At 44.6% G+C, this 24,680-nt stretch overlaps 1 protein-coding gene across 3 annotated transcripts in view; it reads left to right on the top strand.

Annotated features, from left to right (window-relative positions):
• Positions 1-24,680, top strand: part of Tcp11l1 (t-complex 11 like 1) — a 50,124-nt gene that overhangs the window by 21,473 nt on the left and 3,971 nt on the right. For all 3 annotated transcript variants that reach the window (XM_087911342.1, XM_087911341.1, XM_087911343.1), the window contains 6 exons: positions 444-564; positions 1,386-1,606; positions 6,444-6,580; positions 9,013-9,209; positions 20,058-20,239; positions 22,818-22,990. In XM_087911342.1, coding sequence (XP_087767468.1) covers positions 444-564; positions 1,386-1,606; positions 6,444-6,580; positions 9,013-9,209; positions 20,058-20,239; positions 22,818-22,990 — 1,031 coding nt within the window. The remainder of the gene's footprint in view (positions 1-443; positions 565-1,385; positions 1,607-6,443; positions 6,581-9,012; positions 9,210-20,057; positions 20,240-22,817; positions 22,991-24,680) is intronic.

Raw genomic sequence — 24,680 nt, forward strand, 5'->3', positions numbered from 1 at the left:
TATTCATTGGATTCATGTTGCCCTACTAAGTGATGTGAAATCCACTCTTTTTTTTTTAGATTTATTTATTTATTATGTATACAACATTCTGTCTCCATGTATGCCTGCAGGCCAGAAGAGAGCACCAGATCTCATTACAGATGGTTATGAGCCACCATGTGGTTGCTGGGAACTGAACTCAGGACCTCTGGAAGAGCAGCCAGTGCTCTTAACCTCTGAGCCATCTCTCCTGCCCGTGAAATCCACTCTTAAGAGGCAAAGTAGCTAGAGTGTTGTCAGTTTATATCTGGGACGTCTTTCCTTGGTCCTATGGTTTTGAAGATTTGTTACCTTATAGCCATAGAATTTATGATTTTGAAAATGATTTAGATTCATATATATATGAATATACATATATATATATATAGTATTGCATTTGTCTTTTTATTTTTTCTTGTCTTCAGCTTGGAGAAGAGAGTAAAGGAGATTGTACATAAAGCTTTCTGGGATTGCCTGAGTGTCCAGCTAAGTGAAGACCCCCCAACATATGACCATGCCATCAAACTTGTAGGAGAGATCAAAGAGGTGAGGCAAAGAGTGAATCGTGCCTAGAGAGTGTTCATCCAGCCTATGTTGCTATTCCAGAAGACTCTACAGAGATTGAGGTCACAAAGTCATTTGAAGGAATTTGAATTGAGTACTTTTGACTTAGCACCGCTGCCCCTTTAAAAAAATTTTCAACCAAACTGTGATAACCCAAAGACGCTACTTTTGTACAAAGAAAACGTTCATATTGCTTAGAGACAACAAAACTTACATTATGAAATATAGAGTACTTATGAATTTTACTAGATATGGACACATTCAATTTATGTTGACCAAAAAGTAATTGCGCCTTGGGATAGAGAGGGCTATACGTGGAAGGGCTTTTTCTGCAGTGGCTTTACTATTCACACACTGAAGAATTGTTATCTGGAAAAATGGCCCACAGGCTTCCTTAGCAACCATATTTTTCTTTGATTATCACTAGTCATTCTTAGCCACACATGCAATACATACCCATGATCCTAGCACTTGGTTCGCTTAGGCAGGTGGTCTCCAGCTTGTAGCCAGATTGGACCGCACTCACAGCAAGACCTTCCTCAAAGAACAAACACAAACTAACCAACTAACTTTCAGTTTTTTCTTGTATCCAGGCGATTGCTAGAATATAAACAAGGCTTAAATAGCTATTCTAAATGATTCATGTGCATGTTTGTCTATAGATTTGTTAAGTAAGAGGCTAAAAATATGTGTAGCATCATAATAGCAGTTGGCGATCCTTTACTTTTGTACATTATAAATCTTTTTGTGCGTAAGTTGATGCCTAAGAAACGCTGTCTGAGCTTGGCTGTGCTCTCTTGTAGACTCTGCTGTCTTTCCTGCTGCCTGGTCACACTAGACTAAGAAACCAGATAACTGAGGTCTTGGATCTGGAACTGATAAAACAGGAAGCAGAGAATGGGGCCCTAGACATTTCCAAGCTGGCAGAATTCATTATTGGCATGATGGGGACATTGTGTGCACCTGCTCGAGATGAGGAAGTTAAGAAACTAAAGGACATTAAGGAAATAGTGCCTCTTTTCAGGTATGGAATAAGTCCATCACAGCACACCTTGTTGAAGACCTATTTGCAGATTTACACTTGAAGTCTAGGGACTTGGTCATTTCAAAAATGTTTCTAAAACGAACATCTAAAACCCAGAAATGTAGAAATCCTGCCACTCACAGCCACTGCTTGTCTGGTACTAAGGGACTAAAGTCGGAGATCTGTTTGGTTGGTTGGTTGTTTTGTTTTGTTTTGTTTGAGGCAGGGATTCTCTGTGTAGCTTGGTGCCTGTCCTGGAACTAGCTCTTGTAGAGCAGGCTGGCCTCGATCTCACAGAGATCCGCCTGCCTCTGCCTCCTGAGTGCTGGAATTAAAGGCATGCACCACCACTACTTGGCTGTTTTTTTGTTTTTCAAGAAAGGCTTTCTCTGTGTAGCCCTGGCTATCCTGACTAACTGTGTAGACCAGGCTGGTCTTGAACTCACAGAGCTCTGCCTGCCTCTGCCTCCTGAGTTCTGGGATTAAAAGATTTGCATCATCACCTGGCTTTTTTCTATTTTTAAGATTTACTTATTATACATACATCAGATCTCATTGTAGATGATGGTGAGCCACCATGTGGTTGCTGGAAATTGAACTCAGGACCTTTCTAAAAGAGCCAGTGCTTTTGACCTCTGAGCCTTCTCTCCAGCCCCCTGGTTTTTGGAAGCACTGTATGAGCATGTTTGGGATTACTGTAAGTCAGCAGCTGCCCATGGGCAGGTTTCTGATGGCCTTTGCTTCCCTGTGGGTGGCCTTAAGAGACTGATTGGAGTGTTTCCAGTAGAGATGACATGCCTCTCAGGACAAGTGGACCCAGACCAAAAGAACAAAAATTAACTTTCTCCTTTCTTCCTTCCTCTTTCCCCAGTTCCTCTGTGTTTTAAGAGGTACTTTATGCTCTAGTTCAGTGGTATAATTGCTAATTCACACTCTGTACCCAAAGGACAAACTCCTGACCTGCTTCTGAGAATGCCTTCCATTCTGCCTGGCCTACACCATGACTAAGGATCGCTGAGTACCCAGCTCAGGAGACAGTCAAGAACCCAAGGCTCAGGGGCTGGAGAGAAGGCTCAGCAGTTAAGGGCACTGGCTGTCTTTCAGGTTCAAATCCCAGCACCTACATGGCAGCTCACAGCTGTCTTTAACTCCAGTCCAGGGATCTGATACTCTCATGCTGGCAAAACACCAACGCATATCAAAAAACAAGAAGCAAAAACCAAGGCTTGCTGGGTATGGTGGCACATAACTTTAATCCTAACACCCAGGACACAGAAGCACTTGGATCTCTGTAAGTTTGAGGCCAGACTGATCAACAAGGCAAGTTCCAGGACTACACAGAGAAATCCTATCTCAAAAAAACAAACAAACAAAAAACCCCAAGGCTCACGTGCAGTGTGGCCCTGCACAGAAGCAGGACTAGGATCAAATGTGCTCCAGGCCCATGCCCTTCAGAAGCACAGTCTTCCTCTCCAGGCTCATGTGCAGGAAAGGATGCATTTGGAGCCCTCTCCCTTCAGCTCACAAACCCACACCAGTCCAAGAGGCTTTTCTGGAACTTGATATGTAGACCAGGCTGGCCTCAAATTTACAGAGATCCTCCTGCCTCTGCTTCAGAGTGCTGGGATTAAAGATGTGTGCCACCTTGCCTGGCTAATTTTCATTCTCTGCTTAGAAAATGAATCTATCTGTATAAGCACGAATACCAAGGAGCTTCAGCTCAGATTAAGACCCTGTCTTTCCTCTGGCCTCCAGGAGGGCTGGCCCAGAGCCAAGGAACCTGCTCTGGACTAGAAAGGCAACATCAAGTGTGAGAAGCAGAGGGGGAGGGAAAGGGGATTAAAAACACCTTAAAATTTTGCAGCTTTTTGTTCTGTTTTGTTTCTTGAGGTAGGATTTCTCTATGTATCCCTAGCTTGGAACTTGCTGTGTAGACCAGGCTGGCTCGAACTCACAGAGATCGTCTGCCTCTTCCTCTGGAGTGCTGGGATTAAAGGTGTATGCCACCACTGCTAGGCAAATTTTACACTCTTTCAAGCCATTAGTTTTGTGTTTGTTTTCCAAATTTTTTGTTTTGTTTTGTTTTGTTTCGAGACAAGGTTTCTCTGTAGCTTTGGTGCCTGTTCTGGAACTAGCTCTTGTAGACTAGACTGGCCTTGAACTCACAGAGATCCGCTTGTCTCTGCCTCCTGAGTGCTGGGGTTAAAGGCATGCACCACCACCGCCTGGCCCAAATTTGTTTTACTTTTAAGAAAAGATTGTTATCTTTTTAAAATCATACATATGCCTGTCTGAGGGAGTATGCACATGAATGCAGACACCTGAGGAGGCCAGAGAGTTCCCTAACATATGTGCTGGAATGTGAACTAAGGCCCTCCTCTCTAGTGATTCTACCTTGTATCAAGTTGACATAAAACTAGCCAGCACAGCTGACCCATGGTCAGCTTGACATGCAAACATTATTTTTCAATTTGAACCTTTCTTTCTTATTTATCCTCAATATGGCACAATAATATTAACTTTACAATATAAAATGTAAGTAACTTTAAAAGTCCCATGGTCTTTACATATTCAAACACCTCAGAGTTCAGTTTCATAAGCAGTGATGGGTGATGCACTCCTTTGATCCCAGCACTCGGGAGGCAGAGCCATGTGGATTTCTGTGAGTTCAAGGCTAGCCTGGTCTACAGAATGAGTTCTAGGACAGCCAGGGCTACATAGAGAAACCCTGTCTCAGAAAAACAAAGCAAGCAAACAAAGTTCAGTCTCTTTAAAATATCCAGTCTCTAAAAATCCAAAATCTCTTTCAAAAACTCAAAGTCTCTCAACTGTGCACTCTTATAAAAGTCAGTGTTAAGTTAAATGCTTTCACTTCAAGAGGGAAGAGCCAGGCACAGTCACCAACAGATGGAAGTAAAACCAAACTCCCACGGTGTAAATCATTCAGTGCCCATTGTCTGGGACTCACTCCTGATGTTTTGGGCTCCCGCAGAGGGCCTGGGACATCCCAGGCTCTGCCCTGCTGCACTCACAGCCTGTCTTCTAGGCTTAGGCAGGCTCCACTCCGTCATGGTACCGCTGTTCTTGGCATTTGCCCCGTGGTATTGGCATCTCCAAAACGCTGGGGTCTTCTGCTGCAGCTGGGCTGCACTTGCCATCAGCAGCCTTTCCTGGGCTCTCTTCATGGTGCAGAGCCTCGCCTTCTCCTCATGACTCCTTCACTCCTGGGACTTCCGCTGCAATTCTGACTCCACCTTCGCCAGTGGCTTCTCCTGGCCTTTCACGGTGCCAAGCTTCAGCTGCTCTCCATGACTCCTTTCTGCCTTCAAAACCAGTACCACCTGGGTGACTCTTACACTACCAAGTTCAGCTTCCAGTGAAGGGACCACCTTGGCCACTCTGGACCACAGCTTCTGTGTACTGACTGAGGAAACACTTCCCAGAGGACCTCACCTCAGTGATGCTGGTCTCGTCTTCACCACCACAAATTATGCAGCATCAGTTGTCCCAGCGAAGCCAAGGTTTTCTGTCAGTGGTTCTGGTCTCTTGTGAGTCACCGCTGATTCTTCTGCCCCAGCTAACCAGAACCACAAACTGTCAACTCAAAATAGCCACCAGCCCTGATAGAGTCTTTAAGTGGCTCTCAGACTTCCCTCTGGAGCTTCCAAGCCCGGCCTCCATCATCTGCACTGCTCTCAACATTCTCATTCCGAGCTCCTGTAGGAAAGGCCACTAGGCTTTGAGCACTCAAGGACTTTTCTAACCCACAGTTCCAAAGTTCTTCCACAATCCCCCTACAACAGCATGGTCAGGCCTGTTACAGCAGTGCCCCTTGACCCTGGCACTGCTATCAGTGCTGTTAGGCTATTTTTGCTGTGATCTAACACCATAACCAAAAGCAGCTCGGGGAGGAAAGGGTTTATTTCACTCACCGAAGACAGAAACTCAAGCAGGGCAGGAACCTGGAGGCCACGGAGGAATGCTGCTTGCTGCTTGCTTCCCCTGGCTTGTTTAGCCTGCTTTCTTATAGACCCAGGACTACCATCCCAGGGGTGACCCCGACCACAACAGGCAGCGCCCTCCCACATCAACACTAATTAAGAAAATACCCTACGGGCTTCCCTAACGCCCCATCTTTGTTGTGGAATATTCTTTTACACTATGTGAAGATGTATCACTGTGATTGGTTTACTAAAGAGCCAATAGTTAGGCAGGAGATAGAGGCAGGACTTCTGGCCAGAGCTCAGGGAAGAAGAAACAGGATGAGCAAAATGGAGATGAGGTAACAAGCACGTGGCAGAACATAGATTTAAAAATACGGGCTAATTAGAAACAAGCATAAGCTAAGGCTGAGCTTTCATAATTAATAGTAAGTCTCTGTGTCATTTTCTGTGAGCTGGAAGCGCAAAGAGAAATCTGTCTACACATCTTAATGAAGGTATTTTTTCAACTGCAGCTCCCTCTTCTCTGATGACTCCAGCTTGTGTCAAGCTGACATAAAATTAGTCAGCACGGGTCCCCTGGAAGAGCAGGAAGTGCTCTTAACCCCTGAACCATCTCCCAGTCCCCCACATTCATTTCCTTAATTTTGTTTTGTTTTGTTTTTTCAAGACGGTGGTTTCTCTGTGTAACAGTCCCGACTGTCCTGGAACTCGCTCTGTAGACCAGGCTGGCCTGCAACTCACAGAGATCCTCCTGCCTCTGCCTCTCAAGTGCTGGGATTAAACCATCATGTGGCTCTTTTGCTGCCCTTCTGGGATGAAACATACCTCTCTTCTCCTTTAAACTGTGTTTATGTCACTACTGCCTGCTTCTAAATCTTGTTATTTTTTTTCAGAGCAATCTTTTCTGTGTTGGACCTAATGAAAGTAGACATGGCCAACTTTGCTATCACTAGCATTCGGCCGCACCTCATGCAGCAGTCAGTCGAGTATGAGAGGAAGAAGTTTCAGGAAGTCTTGGAGAAGCAGCCAAGTAAGTGGAATGCTGGTGGCGCCTTTCCACTGTTGGCTTTGTGTTGTGCTTCAGCTGCTGTGGATTCTCATGACTAGAAGCCCATAACTGAGCTGGGCAGTGGTGTACAGATGCCTTTGAAAGTTCCTGACCCCATCAGCCTCTCAGCTGACGCAGTAGTCCAGATCAGACCAAATCAAACCAGATTGAATGGATAAAAATGCTTTCCAGCCCTCAGAGAGGAGGCGGAGAAGGAAGGGACAGTTTAAATATCCTGCGGGAATGGTCTTGAGCACCCCTAGGGAGGGGTCACCGTTTGACGGGCTTTCTCAGGGGTGGAATCTGAACTGGGGCAACTCCAGGGCCGTGGACTTGGAATGGAGCTTCCACCCGAACATCCCAGAGTCTTGGGAATATATGGATGCCAGGGGCTGGGGTGATGCTTCTATGCAAACAGCCTTTAATCCCAGCACTTGGGAGGCAGAGGCACGCAGATCTTTGAGTTCAAGGTCAGCTATGGGTACTGAGTGAGTTCCAGGACAGCCAGGGCTACACAGAGAAACTCTGTCTTGGGGGGAAAAACGCAAAAAAAAAAAAAAAAAAACCCAAAATTAAATAAATTAAGAAAACAAAATCCAACAACTTTCTCATTCAAGTCTAGAATATATGAGGGTGGTGTAAGTTGAAGGAAAAGCATGGGATGCTGCTAAAGCCTCGAAAACAAAATAATAGTAAATTCAGCTGACAAGCTGTGTGGGTAGACCATAAGAGCAGACATGAAAAGAATGAAGATCACTGGATTAAGGGTTTTCCCCTAAGGAAAATACCAGTTTCTCTTACTCTTATATTTTGCGTCTTGATCTTGAAATCTTGACAAATCTCAGTTAACTTTCCTCCTACTCATGGCAGCAGCAGGGAACTTCAGTCTCACAACCAGAAAATGTCAGTCTTTCCTTGTTATTGTTATTTGTTTTGGTTTGTTTTTGAGACAGGGTTCTCTAAATGTGGCCCTGGCAGCCTGTAGGCTGCTTTGCTGCTTTTCTTGCGCTGGGTTTAAAGGATACACCACCACACCCGGCTTTGTTTTTGTTTTTGTTTTGTTTTGTTTTGTTTTGTCCTGCTCTGCAGCCCAGGCTGGCCCGGTGCTCTCTGTGAAGCCCAGGCTGGCCTGGTGCTCTCTGTGAAGCCCAGGCTGGCCCGGTGCTCTCTGTGAAGCCCAGAATGACTGCAGGTGAACACCTGACTGAGGAGTCTAGACTCGCTGTGTTTTCAGGTGCAGCGTGCTTGAATGTCACATAGCACAGCTTTGCTGATGAGATGGAAATGACTGTCTCTGAATAGTTCTTCTTGCCTGACCAGGTTTCTTAATTCAGTGGCCCCAAAAGTTAATTCCTGCATCCTCGGGTGGATGCTTGGGACCAGGGTGGAAAGAGAGACTAGAAGTAGTGGAAGGAGATTGACTGACACACCATTCTGTCTCTCTGGAGGCACCTGGGGACACGGCCTCAGGCTGGAGCATGATGGAGTCATGCCCCAGGAGCTCAGTTGCAGTGAATTGCTGAACAGGAGCCTGCCTAGACTCTCTCTGGTCATCAGAGTCTAGTACTTGTCCACTGAGGTTTCCAAAGCCTGGAGCCACAGAGAAAGGCTGTCTCTAGAAGGCTAAAGGCAGGGTGAGGCTCTGCAGCTCAGCAGTCAGGACCAAAGCAAGTACTTTGTGCAGAGCATCTTGTACCTGGGAAGAACTGCCAGCCTCTGTAGCCCCAGCTGCCTGTGTGCTCTGAAGGAGGCCTCCACAGGGATGCAGCTCTCCCGAGACACTTTTTACTCCAAACTGTGTTCTTATGGGGGACCTGCTGTGTTACTTGGCTAAAGAAAGCCCCACAGTGCTCCCCATGCGGTGAGTTACACAGCAGACACCAGGCCGTGAGCAATCCTGACTGATACAAGCCCTCAGTACACGTGTACACAGGGTACTCCAGCTGTTGTCTTGTCCTGTTTGTCTGGGGACCATCCCTCAGAGCTGCAGTCACCTGATGCAGTGGTCAGAACGAGAGAAGACAGGAAGGAAGGGGCAGACTGGCTCCTGAGCTCCAGCAGCAGGTGCTTCTCGTGCTGTTTCTCAGTACAGGCTTCTCTGTGTAACGGTCCTGGCTGTGGCTGCCCTGGAACTTGCTTTATAGACCAGGCTGGCCTCATAGTCACAGAGATCCTCCTGCCTCAGCCTCCTGAGTGCTGGGATTAAAGGTGTGCGCCACCACCTTCTATTCAGATAGACTTGTCTGAGGTCATGAAGCTAGCACTGAGCAATACTGTGATCTGGATTGAGTTCTGTGGATTCCAAAGTTCATTTTCCATCCTGAATTTCACTGTTGGACTGCTCTTCCTTAAGGCAATTTCTAGAAGTGTCCTTGCAAGTGTCAGAGTGATGAACACAGCCCTGTTTTCCACAGACTCCCTGGACTTTGTCACCCAGTGGCTGGAGGAGGCCTCAAATGACCTTTTGACTCAGAAGTACAAACATGCCCTGCCAGCTGGGGGAGGGGCTGCTGGCTCAGGGGATGCTCCAGTGCTGACCCCTGTTTCTGTCCAGAATTATGCCTACCTGAAGCTTCTAAAATGGGACCACTTCCGGAGACCTTTCCCCGAGGTAGGTGCTACTGGCACTTAACCATTCAGACTTTGTCTCACACAGCGCAGCTTTTCTGAAAGAACCATGATATTCTGATATAAACCACAGAACAAAATGTCTTCTTTTCATTTGGAATTGTAATTACTTCTTTATGAGTGTTTCTATGTACAAAATAATGGTTTCATTGTGACGCTTTCATATATATTACTGCACTTTGCTCATATTCATCTCTGTTACCATCCTTCTCTTTCTCTCTCTTCCTCTTGTCCCCTTCCTTTCCCTGTAATCCCCCTGCTGTGTGTGTTTGTATCTAGGTACAGTCTTCACATGAGAAAACTTGCAGTATGGTCTCTTTCCCTTCCCCCTTTATTCTCTCTTGTTCCCCTCACTACCCCCCACTTCTCTCTTCATGGCAGGGTCTCTCTCTGTGTACCCTTAGCTGTCCTGGAACTTGCTCTGTAAACCAGGCTAGCCTCCAACTCTCAGAGATACGCCTGTCTCTGCCTCCTAGTGCTGAGATCAAAGATGTACGTACCATGCCCAGCTTTCTCTCTCCTTTTGAGCCCCTTCTTCCTTCAAAACACACACATCTCTGTGAAGATTGTGCCTATGAGAGAGAAGTGTGATTATTTCTGAGTCTCTCTCTCCACACACAGAGAGGTTCTTACTATGTAGTACTGGGTGGCCTGGAATTCACTGCATAGTCCAGTGGCTTTGGACTCAGATTCACTTGCTGATGCTTCCTGAATGCTGAGATTGCAGGTATGTGTCACATGCCGGGCTGATTTTGTTCTTCTTTATGGCTGAATGAAATGTCCTTGTGTATATGAAACACATTTTCCTTATTCCCTCCGCTGCTGATGGACATCTAGGCTGGTTCCATATTTGGTTGTTGTGAATCATGCTACAATGACTGTGGATCTAATCCCTCCTTACCTTATGGAGCTCAGTGGCTTCTGGTGTGTCTCAGACTCAGGCAGTGCTACCTTCACAGGCATAGGTAATCAGCGTGCTTTTCTCCTCCTTCCAGTTCTGCTTTGGTCTCTGTACTTGCCTGCTCTGATAGTTCCTACAAATGCAGTGTTCAGCTTGGGCCTTTTGTGTCTGTCTTCTCTGGGGAATATAATGGGAAACTTAATGGCATGGACCAGTACTTAATCATTTTATTTTTTGTTGTATAAAGAATTACTTGTTTTTACATTGTTTATGCTGTCATGGGAGGTGTGTGGGGTGTGTGGTTGACGAACAGCTTTCAGAAATTGTTCTCTTCTTCCACCATTGCCTTGTGGGCTCAAACTTAGGTGGTCATGCTTGGTGGCAAGTGCTTTTACCTGGTGAGCCATCTTGAAGGCCCCATTGTGCTTTTATACCATTTTTACCATTTCTTTCTTTCTTTTGGTTTTTCAAGACAGGGTTTCTCTGATAGCCCTAGAGCAAACTATATAGACCAGACTGGCCTTGAACTCACAGAGGTCTGTCTGCCTCTGCCTCCCAAGTGCTGGGATTAAAGGTGTGCGCCACTACACCTGGCTCACCATTTTTTACCATTTCTGAGTATACAGTTGAGTGGCAATTAAAAACGCACACCATTGTGCAAATATTCTCATTGCAGAATGTTTCCATCCCCACAGATGATGAAACTACCCATCATCAGTCAATGCGTTGGTTTGAATGAAAATGACCCCATAGGTTTATACGTTTTTATGAACTGTTTGGAAAGGATTAAAAGGTATAGCTTTGTTTGAGGAGGTATGTCACAGGGAAGTGAGTTTTGAGGTTGCTTTTTTTTTCTTAAAAAAAAAAAGATTTATTATTTCATAATTATGTGTGCCTATGTCTGTGTCTATGTGGGTATATGTAATACCCACAGAGGTAAGAAGAGAGCAGTAGATCCCCTGGAGCTAGAGTTATAGGCAGTTGTGAGCCACCATGGGGGTGATGGGAATCAAACCCAAGTCAAAAGCAGCCAATTCTCTTAATCACTGAGTGCAGTCAGATCTTTTCATCGAGACCGTCAACTCCCCAATAATGACATGCAGACTTATTAATTATGAAAGTTCAGCCAATAACTTAGGCTTGTTTCTAGCTAGCTCATATTAACTTAGATTAATCCATTTCTATTAATTTACTTTCTGCCTCATGACTTTATTACCTCATCTCCATATTTTCCATCCTACTTGTTCTGCATTTCCTGGTGTCTCTGTCCTTCTTCTTTCAAGCATTCTCTGTGCCTAGAGATCTCACCAAGCTATTGACCAATCAGCTTTTTATTAAACCAATCAGAGTGACATCTTCACAGTGTACAAAAAGATTATTCCACAACATTCCCCCTTTTTTGTCTAAACAAAAAAGAAGGATTTTGACTATAATATAGTAAAATTATATACAGTATCAACAATTATCAAGTAAGAATTACATTCACAGTGTCCAGTCCATTTGCATTTCGCAGATTTGGAGAAAGCACTGTATCTATCTATCATCTATCCTATTTTAGTCTAAAGTTTTATACCTGAACCATTTTTTGTCATAACTTGTATTACTAAAAATATCTTTTTAGTAATACATCCTAAAAATATCTTTTTAAATCTTAAAACATCTTTCTATATAAAGAACTTAAACTTTTATTTTTTTTACCTTTATAAATTTCTGTTATGTAAGATTGTTTGTTTTGAATTTAGTAACAAAGAAAACTGTAATTATATAACTATCTCTTCTTCAACTCCAGAGATGTGAGAAGGATAAAATATTACTTGAGTAAACCGGAAGTGCAGAGCAAACAACTTCTAAAACTATAGAAATTACAGAGACATCTGATTGCCTGGACAGTCACCCAAGGTTCCTCTGTAATGTTGGGACATCATCTTTGGCCTACAGGCCTAGAATATCTGACAGACTTCTCTGTGAAGCAGGAATTTTGAAGGACTGTAGTGTCTTGTCTTGACAAAGTTCAGCAGTTGCTTCCTTTTGTGTTCTGCTCGTCCAATTTGGAGAGAATACAGTCAGAAGTCAAGGCAAGGATAGTATTTTACCCAGTGACTACCTTTTGCCACAAAGAAAGCAAACTCCATATGGAGATTCTTCAGTGCCCATCATATCTGAAGTAGATTGGTGCTACCAGGAGCAGACGTGTCTCACTGTCATGAAAAGCCTTATATTATTAAAACATATTAAATATTTTAAATGCCATATTCTGTAGATCTCTGAAGTGTTTGAAGACCACCTGTCTATCTAAAATATATGTGTTTGACCTTAAAAACATATCTAACATGACAACGAGTTTGATCGTTATTGGTGACTAACTACTAACCTGCATTTTTTATTATCTTAAATAATTTGTAGTAATAACTTTCAATGTCTAGGAATTTACATTACATTGTTAAATGAGCTCCTTAGGTATAATACCTTAGACAAGAGTAGAAATGTACTGGTTGGTGGTAGCACATGCCTTTAATCCCAGCACTCAGGAGACAGGCAGGTGGATCTTTGTGAGTTCAAGGCCAGCCCAGTCCACAGGAGCTCTACCAGGACAGGCGCCGAAGCCACAGAGAAATCCTGTCTTGAAAAACAAACAAACAAACAAACAAACAAACCAAAAAAAAAGGGTAGAAATGTTTGTTCAGTATGTTCTAACAAAAATGACCTTTTAATTTGTATCAGTATACCAAAATATCTTAAACAAGAGTATAAACATAAATACAAAATATATAACAAAAATAACCTTAGATTTCTATTATTATACAAAATTTCACACTACAGTAAAATATTTAAGACTAGTAGTTGCTTTTTTAGTTTAAAAGTAGATTCAGTAATCCACCCTTTTATCCTGTCAGTTCTGTGTTCCCCCTTTTTCTTTTCAGAATGAAATCCCTGAATCTAATCTCTTTTCTTCAGTTTTTTCCTGATCATGACCAATAACAACTCCCTTAAATGATGATAAACATCCATAACCAGTGGAATGGCCAAAAACCCCAACCCATCTCTGGTGGCCATCATGGTTTTTAGACTGATGCCTACTGTAATCTTTGAGGGACCCTGAGTGTATACAATTGGCTGATATCCATGCAAATTTGAATATAATTTACACTGTTACCCTGCTTTTTCAAAGGCCATAGAGCTGCTTTATATACAGCATTAGTGTTTTTAAAGGCTAGCTGTTTAACTACTAACTGTCCTGCTTGTGTCTCCAATTAACCTGTTAGATGTCTGTGTTAGTCTGGAGACAAAGTTTTGAAAAAATTTATTTGGTCCTTGTCTTATATTAGACAATTTCTTAGCCTGGTTTTTAGAAGATGGAAGCCTATTTTAGGCCTTTTTGGCAGTTGTATTTATTTGGACATATGTTGATTTGCCCCTGTATGAGGTCCCTTACCTGCAAGCATTTCATATGAAATAGAAACTTGTTGAGCCCTGTTTCTCTCAGCTGTGGCCTGACATTGTTTTGCAAGTTTGTTTTTTTACAATAGATGGGGTTTTTCTGACAGGCAAGCTTTGACTTTCTGCTTTTAATCCCCTGGGGACAGAGCTTTTATTGCTATATTTTTTAAATAGCATCTGAGTAATGGAGCCATTGACCGTACTGAGCACAAGCAGTTTTTAATTTTTTGAGTAACTTAAATGATATGGTAGTATGTATACTAAGCAGACTTTTTTGAGCTTCTCTTTGCTCTATTACAGGAAATAATTGAAATCCTTGCATTTCTCCCCCTCTATTAGCAGCTTCTCTGATACAAGCTTGTAAAGGAGACTTATTTTCTAATGTTGGCCGTCTGCCTCAGCTTTGCAGTTGTTTGAACTGTAGGCGGATCTAAACCAGCTATGATGGTAGAAAGAGAATTACTCTTCTGGTAAGAGTCGTGAAACTGCAGAGTTTTTAGTCTCCGGGACTGAGGTTACCACCTCTTTTAAGCCTTTTATCTCCTTTTGAATTTTATCATCACGCCCCTGTCTCTCAGCGTTGCTGGTTTATTAACAAGGGAATTGAAGACTCCTCTTTATAGTTCTCTCAGTCATTAGGCTCTGACTGATTGTAAACACTCAGTTTAATAAATTCATCTAGCAACTCCTCCAGTGACGTGGAGGGTATCATCTCCCTTCTAACTGGCTCACAGGGAAGTATCTCCTGCTGTTTGGGATTTAAGTCCAACCTTTTCTGTATTAGCATCCAGAAATGAAGCATATCTGCAGAAACGCTTTCTGATTCATAATTGTAATAACGTTGTTGAATCTTTATCCCGACTTCTTTCCATGTCACAGCATCTAAAGTCCTGCGCTTGGAAAACCGAGGGCATAGCTGCTCTGTAAATTTAAATAATTTTTGTATCTGATGCTGCTGTACTTGGGCTCCCCTGTCCTTTATATCTCCAATCAGTTGTATAACCATTTGATTCTTCTGCCTTGTCCCATAGTTATATTTATTATTTACAAATTTTTACTCCAGACTTTTATTTCTTGCATCTCTCTCCTTTTAAATTTTACTATTTATTTTTGAGCACTCATTAGTCACCGATCCACCTGTGGTATAATTTTTTTGCGGTTTCCTCACGTTCTCCTCTGTATGTCTGGTCACTCTTCCGTGTTTTTCAGTGGTCACCTATCAGCCCCATGTTGGGTGCCATTATGTTAGGGACCAGCCCAGACATAAATTATCTCTCATACCAGAGTGGAGGTGTGGAAATAAATGAAGACACAATTTACACGACAGTATTGGGAGGGAGTTTTAATGATCATTTAAATTTTAAAATCACCTGTGTTTATTTTCCAAGCATCTTTTATATCAAGGTAAACTGAGGGGAGCAGGTAACACAAACTTTATTAGCATTGTTTTCTAGGTAGCAGGGGAATGACTTAGGTCACATCTATACCGATTTTGTCATGTCTTTGCCTATTTTATCATGTAGACTGAAAACATCTCTTTCCCAGGCAACCTCCTAATTTATAATAGAAGGAGCAGAATGACATTAGCATATCCTGGCCACTCATTAGAATGGCATCAGGTTGTTTTACTATCAAAGAGCGAGGCAACCATCTCCTGTGTGGAAGGTGCAAATTGCATCTTGTAGGTTGCTCAGAATTTTTTGACCACTAGACAGTGTAGGAATGGGCCCTCAATTTTCAGACCCTACAGGATAATGGTCAAGTCCTGGCTAGAATAGTCTGTGAGACTGGACCATCAGCTGTTTTGGATGTAGAACTCTGGGGAAACTGCAACTGAGGTGCTCTGAGAGGCTGGGTCACCTGGGCCAGCCATTTTCACTGATGTCTCACCCTTTGTTCTGAAAACACACAAATTTTCAAAGGTAACATACATATCTGCATTAACACGAGTTTGGATTGTGCATTGTACACGAGCCAGCCAGAGATGATTTTTTTTGTTTTATGTTTGAGCAGATAAAATATACATCACCTGTCTTGTAGGTTTTATAGATTTATTTCTTTATGTCTGTAGCCAGGATTTTCAGAGGGTCTTCTCTGGTCAAATCTGATCTTCTTAGGTGAATCCTCCGCTTTTCATTTTCTGTAGAAACAAAAGCGTAACTGCTTCTCCAACATAACATTTTTTGACTTCCATTCTGAAGACATTTTTAAAATATATTGTTTGGGGCTGGAGAGATGGCTCAGCGGTTAAGAGCACAGGCTGCTTTTCCAGAGGTCCTGAGTTCAATTCCCAGCAATCACATGGTGGCTCACAACCATCCATAGTAAGGTCTGGCACCTTCTTGTAGCCTGCATGTGCACATACAGACAGAACACTGTATACACAATAAATAAATCTTTAAAAAAATATAAAAAATATATTGGTTCATTTTATTTAGTATTTTTATAATCCAGTGTCTCTCAGCAGCTATTGTTTGCTTAGCAGCAGTCAAAAAATATGAAGCCCACAAATAACACCACACAGGATCCAGACTCCCTGTGTGTTTTCCATCTCTATGTGGCTTGTCCTTTTTATATTATTGTTTTCTTTAAAGACTTTATCTTATTATTAATAAACTACTTTTTTCTATGGCTGTCTATATCCATTGTCTTTTCTTTTTTAAGCCAATGCACATTTCTTAAAACATACTGTAACCTGTCTAGAGGTTTGTTTCCATATGCATCTGTCTTTACTGAGCGTCTGCAGCGTACTCTGTCTGCCACTGCACAGTTAAACTTAGTGAATGGTGCTGGCGTATAGTCCTGGCAGATGGCATCAACCTGCAGGCAGCAGCAGTAGCCTCACCCCATATGCCACTGAGCACCAGCCCACCTGAGAGACTATAGGACTAGGAAACTACATCTCACTCTTTGTCCCAAACTCTTTTTTACTCCTTCAGGCCGTATGTTTGGATATTTGAGCTCCCATGTTGTACATCATTTGTAGTCAAATGTTTTTGTCAGGACTGTCAGCTCCCCAATAATGACATGGAAACTTGTTAAGTAAGAAAGTTTGACTGAGCTGGGCAATGATACACAGCTTTAATCCTTGCACTCGGGAGGCAGAGGCAGGCGGATCTCTGTGAGTTCGAGGCCAGCCTGGTCTACAGAGCTAGTTTCAGGACAGGCTCCAAAGCTACAGAGAAACCCTGTCTCTAAAAACAAAACAGAAAAGAAAAGAGAAGAGAAGAGAGGAGAGGAGAGGAGAGGAGAGGAGAGGAGAGGAGAGGAGAGGAGAGGAGAGGAGAGGAGAGGAGAAGAAAGAGAAGAGAAGAGAAGAGAAGAGAAGAGAAGAGAAGAGAAGAGAAGAGAAGAGAAGAGAAGAGAAGAGAAGAGAAGAAAGTTTGACTGATAGTTTGGGCTTGTTTTTTAGCTAGCTCTTATAACTTAAATTAAGCCATTTCTATTAATTTACTTTCTGCCTCATGGCTTTATTACCTCATCTCCACATTTCCCATCCTGCGTGCTCTGCAGCTGCCGGAAGGTGTATAGCTAGCAACTACCCACATATTGGGGCATGGCCTCATAGACTATTTACTTGGATATGGAAGCGTGTTCAGCCCCTTCCTCTCTGTTTTCCCCTGGACCCCATTTGTTGTTCAGTTTGCATTGGATCTGATCTTTATCTGTCGTTCAAGCAGAGAATCCTGACTTTGTAAATTTTACCTTTTAATAAACACCAGCCTATTTCTTAGTTCTGAGCTAGTGTGGGATTCCTTTTTTAAACGTCCGATCACTCCACTTTCACTCTGCCTCTCCTGGCATCTCTGCCCTTCTTCTTTCTAGTGTCCCCTGAGTCTGGAAATTCTGCCTAGCTATTGATCAGTCAGCTTTTTATTAAACCAATTAGAGTGACATCTTCATCGTGTACAAAAAGATTATTCCACAACTGAGCCATTGAGCTTGATTTCAGAAGCCCATGCCGGGCCCAGTGTCTTCAGCTCCTGGTTCAGCACCATGCCTGTCTGCTTCCCACCATGATGATAATGAACTAATCCTCTGAAATTATAAGTAAGCCCCCAGTTGAATGCTTGTTTATATGAGCTGCCTTGGCCACGGTGTCTCTTCACAGCAATAAAAAGTAAGGCAGACAGAAATTCCCAATCTAATCCCTCATGGCTCTGGCAATTACCATTTTACTGCAAATCTGTGCATTTCATCACTCTGAGACTTTGTTTTTATCTTATTTGTTTTGGCTTTTTCTGACAGGGTCTCATGTAGCCCAGATTGCCTTTAAACTCCCAGTCTCAGCCTTCCCAGTGCTATGATAACAGGCCCAGTCTGTCCTATTGCTTTACGTAGAATCATGCCGCATTTATCTTTTTGTGTCTGACTTTGCTCTCACGATGTCTTCCTTCAAGGCTCATCCATGTGGTCATGTCAGTATTGTGCTGTGTGCACACACTGCGTTTCCTTCTCAGGGCTCATCCATGCGGTCATGTCAGTATCGCGCTGTGTGCACACACTGCGTTTCCTTCTCAGGGCTCATCCATGCAGTCATGTCAGTATCCCGCTGTGTGCACACACTGTGTTTCCTTCTCAGCCAAACACTGTGACTGTTTCCACGTTGGCTGTTGTGCATCCAGCTTCTTTCCGCACTGCATCTTGTGCACACTGTAGCTTCAGCTCTCCTGGCCGTATCCAGGGCTTTTCTGAGTACTTGTAGTTGCAGTAGTCATTCCAAGGGAAGAGTGGTGAGGGAGTCTCCATTTTTCTGGCATAACTAATCTGGTGTGTGGCTTCCTCAGTCTTCTTTGAGGACCCCTGTTCCTGTTTCTAGCTTTAGCCCTTGCAGCATCTATGAATCTCTGTCTCGTGTTCCTTGTTTTTTTCTTTCAGAAGCTGTAAGCTTTACCTGCTGGTATGTGAGCGGGCCCTCAGGGTGCTGCTGGCTTGTTGGAAAGTGTGGCTCTGGGGAGCGGCAGGAAAGCTCTTGGTGGTTTTCCCTGGGACTGCACATCTGTTCTTGGCATTTAGTCGTGGAGAGCTTTTGCATCCTTAAGTCAGGTCCTGCCCAAGTCAAGTGGTATCACAGTCATAGTCACATTAGCAATGAGACAGAGGCCACTGGAAAGTCTGTTATAGCAAAGCTGTTGATGACGGAGGCCTTGCAGTCTTCAGAGATAGTTTATCTGCTAAGAAGTTTGGGCTCTGACTCCATTTTGCTTTGTTTTTTTTTTTTCAACACTACAGCCTAGGCTAGCCCCAAACTCTAGCTGGTCCTCCTGACTCCGCCTTCCCAATGCCAAGGTTACAAACGTAGTCCACTCCATCTGGTTTGACCCTAAATTGCCAATATCTTGGATTAGCTTCTTACAGAAAAGCAGGTTTCTAAAGCTTGTTTGATTAGCCTGTAAAACTCAGATCTAAGGCAGGTGTGGGTGGTGGTGCACATTTTTAATCCCAGTGCTTTGGAGGCAGAGGCAGGTGGATCTCTGTGCGTCCAGGGCCAGCCTGATCTACAATGTAAGCTCCAGGACAGCCAGAGCTACATGGTGAGACCCTGTCTCCATACCCCCCTAATCCTCCAAAAGAAAAGAAAACAATCAAAAACCTCTTAACTGAATCAATCAACATCCACTTAACCTTCCTGCTGCTCTTCTCTCAGCCCTCGCCGGCTCCTGTAGCTGGGATCTGGGCTCTTTAACTCTGGTGTCTCTGGCAGGAAAAGACTGTTCTTTAATGCGAGAGGCAGTCCACCTTCGTTCGGGGCAGGGTGTGGCCCTCAGTTGTGCTCACTTTGTCATTTTTTATTGTCTTCTTTCTCTCCCTAACTGAGGTGGTTGTTGTTATTGGTTGTTTGTCGTATCCCAGGCTGGCCTGCTACTCAGCAGTTCTCCTGACTCAGCCTTCTGAGTGTGTTTGTGGACGGGCAGAGGGTGGAGTTTAGAGGCGGAGCCACCGTGCCCAGCTTGCCCAGTGCCAGTCTCCTTTGTGCTGTGTGTACTAAGATGAATAATCGTAAGCTCTGCTTCAAGGAACTCCTCCCCTTCGTCGGCACGGGGGACTTCCTGGTTTGTGGGGACAAAGATAGGGTAACAGGATTTGGATGTTTACCTTTCAAATCTGGGACCATCGGCCCTGGACACATGGGATGGTATTGGCCACTCTAGCTCCATCTTCCCTGCTTACCACTGTACCTTCTACTAAAATTGTGGCTCTCAGCCACGCCCCTGCTGGTTGGGTTTCTTCATCTTTCAAGGAGCTGTACAAAGAGAACCCGATTTTTGCATAGCCTCAGAGAGTAAAGGAAGCTTGCCTGAGGTCACACTGCTGTGAAGGAGTAGTCAGGATCTGTCTCCAGGCCTGCCTCAGCGGATGCTTAGAGCTCTGCCGTCCCCGAAAGGAATGACGGATGGAAGGTCTCCACAGAGCAGGCGGAGGTGTGGCGCCACTGCCGTCTGCTGGCCAGCGTGAGTCTCTGCTCGGCGGTGACGTGTGTGTTCATTGCAGACCCTTTTGATGGACCAGTCTCGTTTCCAAGAGCTCCAACTGCAGCTGGAGCAGCTGGCGGTCCTGGGAGCGGTGCTCCTCGTCACATTCAGCACTGCTGCACCTGGAATCTCTGGCCAGGCTGACTTTGCTGAGAAACTCAAGATGACAGTGAAGATTCTGCTAATGGACATGCATCTGCCGTAAGTGGCTGGGACCCTACAGTGGATGGAATTGTAGTGCACCATGGGAGTTTCCCGGTGCAAGGCCTTGAGGAGCTTAGAAAAGGTTTTGCCTACCTGCAGTTCAGTCATGGCTGTCATGCCCTAAGTTTTAGGGAGCAGTAGACTTAATAAGACTCTTAGGATTGTGGTTCCAGATGTCTGTGCTCAGGACCCACAGTGAGCAATTCAGTTTCTGCTGAATCCAGTACACTCTCACGCACACGGAATTGAATAGCCGGCTCCCAAAGTGGAGCTTACCCTGTGTTAACCTCTTTCTTTCTAACCTAGTCTTATTTACCAACCAATAAACAAAACACCCTACCGACTTCCACCAACTGAATTGCTTTTACTGCCAACTTGCAGTGAAAACCACAGCCTTACAAAACCAATGTAACCTATGCCTTGGCCCCAGGACAACCAGTTGGTCCAGTGTGGCTCTTGGAAAAGAAAGATCTCAGAAGAAACAAACTTTACCCTCCAGGGCACACCCATAACATGACCTCCCTGCCCTGTGCACACACCTCCTAGGAGTGTGCCCGCCACGAGAATGTGTCATTTGATCATGTCTCAAACCTCACATTGTAAAATCTCTAGCAGGTGCTCCCTGGATACAGCCAGATGTGACTCCCATGATTCACAGCACAGAGGGTAGCTTTGAATAGTTCCAGGAAGCCCTGGGTTTGACAAGGCCTCATGCAGAGATTCTAAGAGGCACCCCAACCTCCTTAGCTCTCTGAGTCAGGGTTCTACTGCTATGAAGAGACATGACTCTTACAAAGAAAAACATTTAGTTGGGACTGGCTTACAGTTCAGAGGTTCTGTCCACTGTCATCATGGGAGGTGCGGGGGAGCATGGTAGCATGCAAGCAGACATGGTGCTGGAAAAAGAACCAGGAGTTCTACGTCTAGATTCACAGGCAGCAGGAAGAGAGGGAGCTTACTGGTTTTGTTTTTGTTCTTTGTTGTTGTTTTGTTTTTGTTTGTTTGGTTTTGGTTTTGGTTTTTCGAGGCAGAGTTTCTCTGTAGCTTTGGAGCCTGTCCTGGAACTAGCTCTTGTAACCCAGGCTGGCCTCGAACTCACAGAAATCCGCCTGCCCCTGCCTCCCGAGTTAAAGGCGTGCAACACCACCGCCTGGCTGTTTTTGTTTTTTGAGACAGGGTTCTTTTGGTTTTTTGTTTTGTTTTGTTTTGGTTTTTTTTGTGTGTAGCGCTGGCTATCCTGGAACTCACTTTGTAGACCAGGCTGGCCTCACACTCACTGAGATCCACCTGCTTGCGCTGCCTCCTGAGTGCTGGGATTCAAGTTATGAGCCACCACTGGCTCATCCTTACAAAAGGAACAGATTGTACTACTGAGTTTGAACAGTGTGTAGGTGTGGTCAGTGCCATGTGGGCCATATTCAGACACTGTGACAGACGGTTGACTCAGCCAAGGACACTGCTGATCTGAGGCCTAACCTGATGCTGTCCCCAGATTCAGCATTATGCTGTCCCTTCCATTTCCTGCCAGAGCAGACTTCCTTGGGAGCACTGGCTGCTCGGGCTGTACGGAGCAGCAGCAGCAGCGAGTCCTGGGCCTTGCTTCCTACTTCCAGGAGTCCTGTAGGACAGAGGCTCTTGACCCAGAGACTGCTGCTTTGTAACCACAGACAGCTGTGAGTCAGCAGCTGGGAAGAGAGCACCCACAGGGGCACCAGCAGAAGCCTGTCTCACAGCTCCTCCCAAGGAGGCAAGGATATTTGTTTTTTCTTCTGGATTGTTTCTTCTAAAAATATCTAATGTAAGCTGGTCATGGTGGTGAATACCTGTGATCCCGGCACCTAAAAGGTAAAACAAGAGGACCAGGAATTCATGGCTAACTTTGGCTACCTGAGAACCTGTCTAAAAAACCCAAACAAAGCAGGTGCAGAGGGTTGGAGACATACACTTGGCAGAGTGTTTACCATGAATGAGGTTCTGGGCTTGATCTCCACATGGGGAAAAGAAACCAAGATGCAAAGGAGGACTCAATGAAAGGGTTTTATCCCTACTCTTGTCCTGTAGCTACCGAATTTCTGGTTTCTGTGTGTTCCTCTGAGGTGTTGGAAGATATAAGTCGGTCCCAAGCTTACTTTGTCACATTGGCATGAGCAAGACCTCGTGCTCTGAGGCCTGGGGATGTAGCTCTGTTGGTGAGTGCACGTCTAACATGTATGTGTGTAACATGCGCGTAGCCCTCATCCCCAGTGCTATCAAACCTGATGTGGTATCTCACAGCTGTAATCCCAGCACTTGGGAAGCAGAGGCAGGAGCATCCAAAGTTCAAGGTTGTCCTCAGCTGTATAGTAAGTTGTAGACGAACTGAGCTCCATGAGACCCTGTCAACAGACAGACAAACAAGATCCACCTTGGTATGATTAGCCAGGGATGCACAGTCTAGGAGGTGAAGGAGCAGGGAAGAAAGCCACAGTCCCCACAAAACTCAGTGCTGTCCATCTTGCCAGGACAGGGCAAGTGATAAGCACTTTGTATCATGAGGCCTTTGTTTTCCTAGCTCCCTTTTCCTTCTCTGTTCTAGTTCCTTCCATCTGGAGGATGCTCTGACTTCCATTGGGGAGAAAGTGTGCCTGGAGGTGAGAAGCTGCCTCTCCCTATGTGGATCCTCCCCATTCTCCACCAATAAGGAGACTGTGCTCAAGGGTCAGGTTCAGGCCCTGGCCAGTCCTGATGACCCCATTCGCAGGATTGTGGGTACGTTTGGGGGACAGTCACTCAGAGGGTGTCTTAGTTCCTTTCTATTGATGTGATGAATACCATGACCAAAAGCCTCTTTGGGAAGAAGAGGATTTAGTTCGTCTTAGAATTGTCAGGTCCCACTCTATCACTGAGGGAAGTCAGGACAGAAACTCTGGGCAAGGACTTAGAGGCAGGAACTAAAGCAAGAGCCATAGAGGAATGCTGTTTACTGGCTTGAACTACATGGCTTGCTCAGCCTGCTTTCTTATATAGCCAAAGACTACCTCTCAGGGAGGCACCAATCACAGTTTGCTGGGGTATCCCACATTAATCGTTAACCGAGAAATGGCCAGGGTTGATGGTGCACCTTTAATCCTAGCACTGGAGAGCAGAGGCATGTGATCTCTGAGTTTGAGGCTAGCTTCATACAGAGAACCCCAGGACAGCCAGGACTGCACTGAGAAACTCTGTCTTGAGGAGAGAGAGAGAGAAAGAGAGAGAGACAGAGAGACAGAGACGCACACACAGAGAAACAAATGCCCCTCAGACCTGCCTGCAGGCAATCTGATGGAGGCATTTTCTCAGTTGAGGTTCCTCTTCCAAGAAAATCTTAGCTTGTGTTGACCCCTCCAATGGGGGAGGGTAAAAGGGGAGAAGGGAGGAAAGAAGGTCAGTGGGGGGAAATGTATAGCTCATTTAAAAACAAAATAAAATTTAACAAAAGATAACAATAGCAAAAACAACAGGAGAGAGGGGCTGGAAGACAGGTTCTCAGAAGAAAACTGAGAGGGCTAGATATTTGGTGCAGGCCTTTAACCCAGCACTCAGGAATTCAAGGCCAGCCTGCTCTACACAGTAAGTTGTAGGCCAACCCCATAAAGAGACCCTGCCTCAAAACAGCCAACAAAGGCCCGTCAGTGGTAGCACACGCCTTTCATTCCAGCACTCGGGAGACAGAAGCAGGAGGATCTCTGTGAGTTCAAGATAAGCCTGGTCTACAGCGCGAGTTCCAGGATAGCTAGGATCCCTGCCTCAAAAACAAACAACAACAACAATAAATGAACAAACAAACAAGTAAATAAATTAAAAACCCAACCAAATAACAGCTATAGCAACAAACTCTAGAGGGTTTGGTGGATTATGCTGTTGAGTGCTGCTGGCTTAGGAGCGGGTTAGGTCACACCAGTGTGATAGTCTATCTAGAAGGACGGGCAAGGATCAGAATCATAAGATTCCAACTTTAGTGTCACAGGCCTTGACTTAGATCCTTGTTACTCAGTAATATTTCATACAAAATAAATAATGTGAATTTTTTAAAAATGAAGATAGTTCTCGTCAAGCCTGCTTTCTCCACAGTGTAATCTGTGGGTTGCTGAGGAGAAGGCTTCTGCAAATCATGGAGCTTTGTACTCAAGCAGGGAAGGCCCAGCCTGAAGCCGCCATGCTGCCCTTGTCTCTCCATCTTCCATGTTTCCTGACAGCAGCACCAGCTACAGACACGGTCCTGGTGGCAGTGACACCTGCCTCTGCAGCAGGCTTTTTGGGGGGCCACCAACCAGCTTCTAAATCATGACCCGGAGACTTGTTATCAGCTGTGAAATGCCCGGCCTTATCTTGTGCTTGTCCTGATAGCCCTTATAACTGTATTTAACCTGTTTCTTTTTCATTTCCCTTTTGCCTTGGGCCTTTTTGCCTTTCTTTCCTT

The sequence above is a fragment of the Myodes glareolus genome, chromosome 10, assembly GCF_982192425.1.
Source record: "Myodes glareolus chromosome 10, mMyoGla1.1, whole genome shotgun sequence".
Classification (NCBI taxonomy): Eukaryota; Metazoa; Chordata; class Mammalia; order Rodentia; family Cricetidae; genus Myodes; species Myodes glareolus.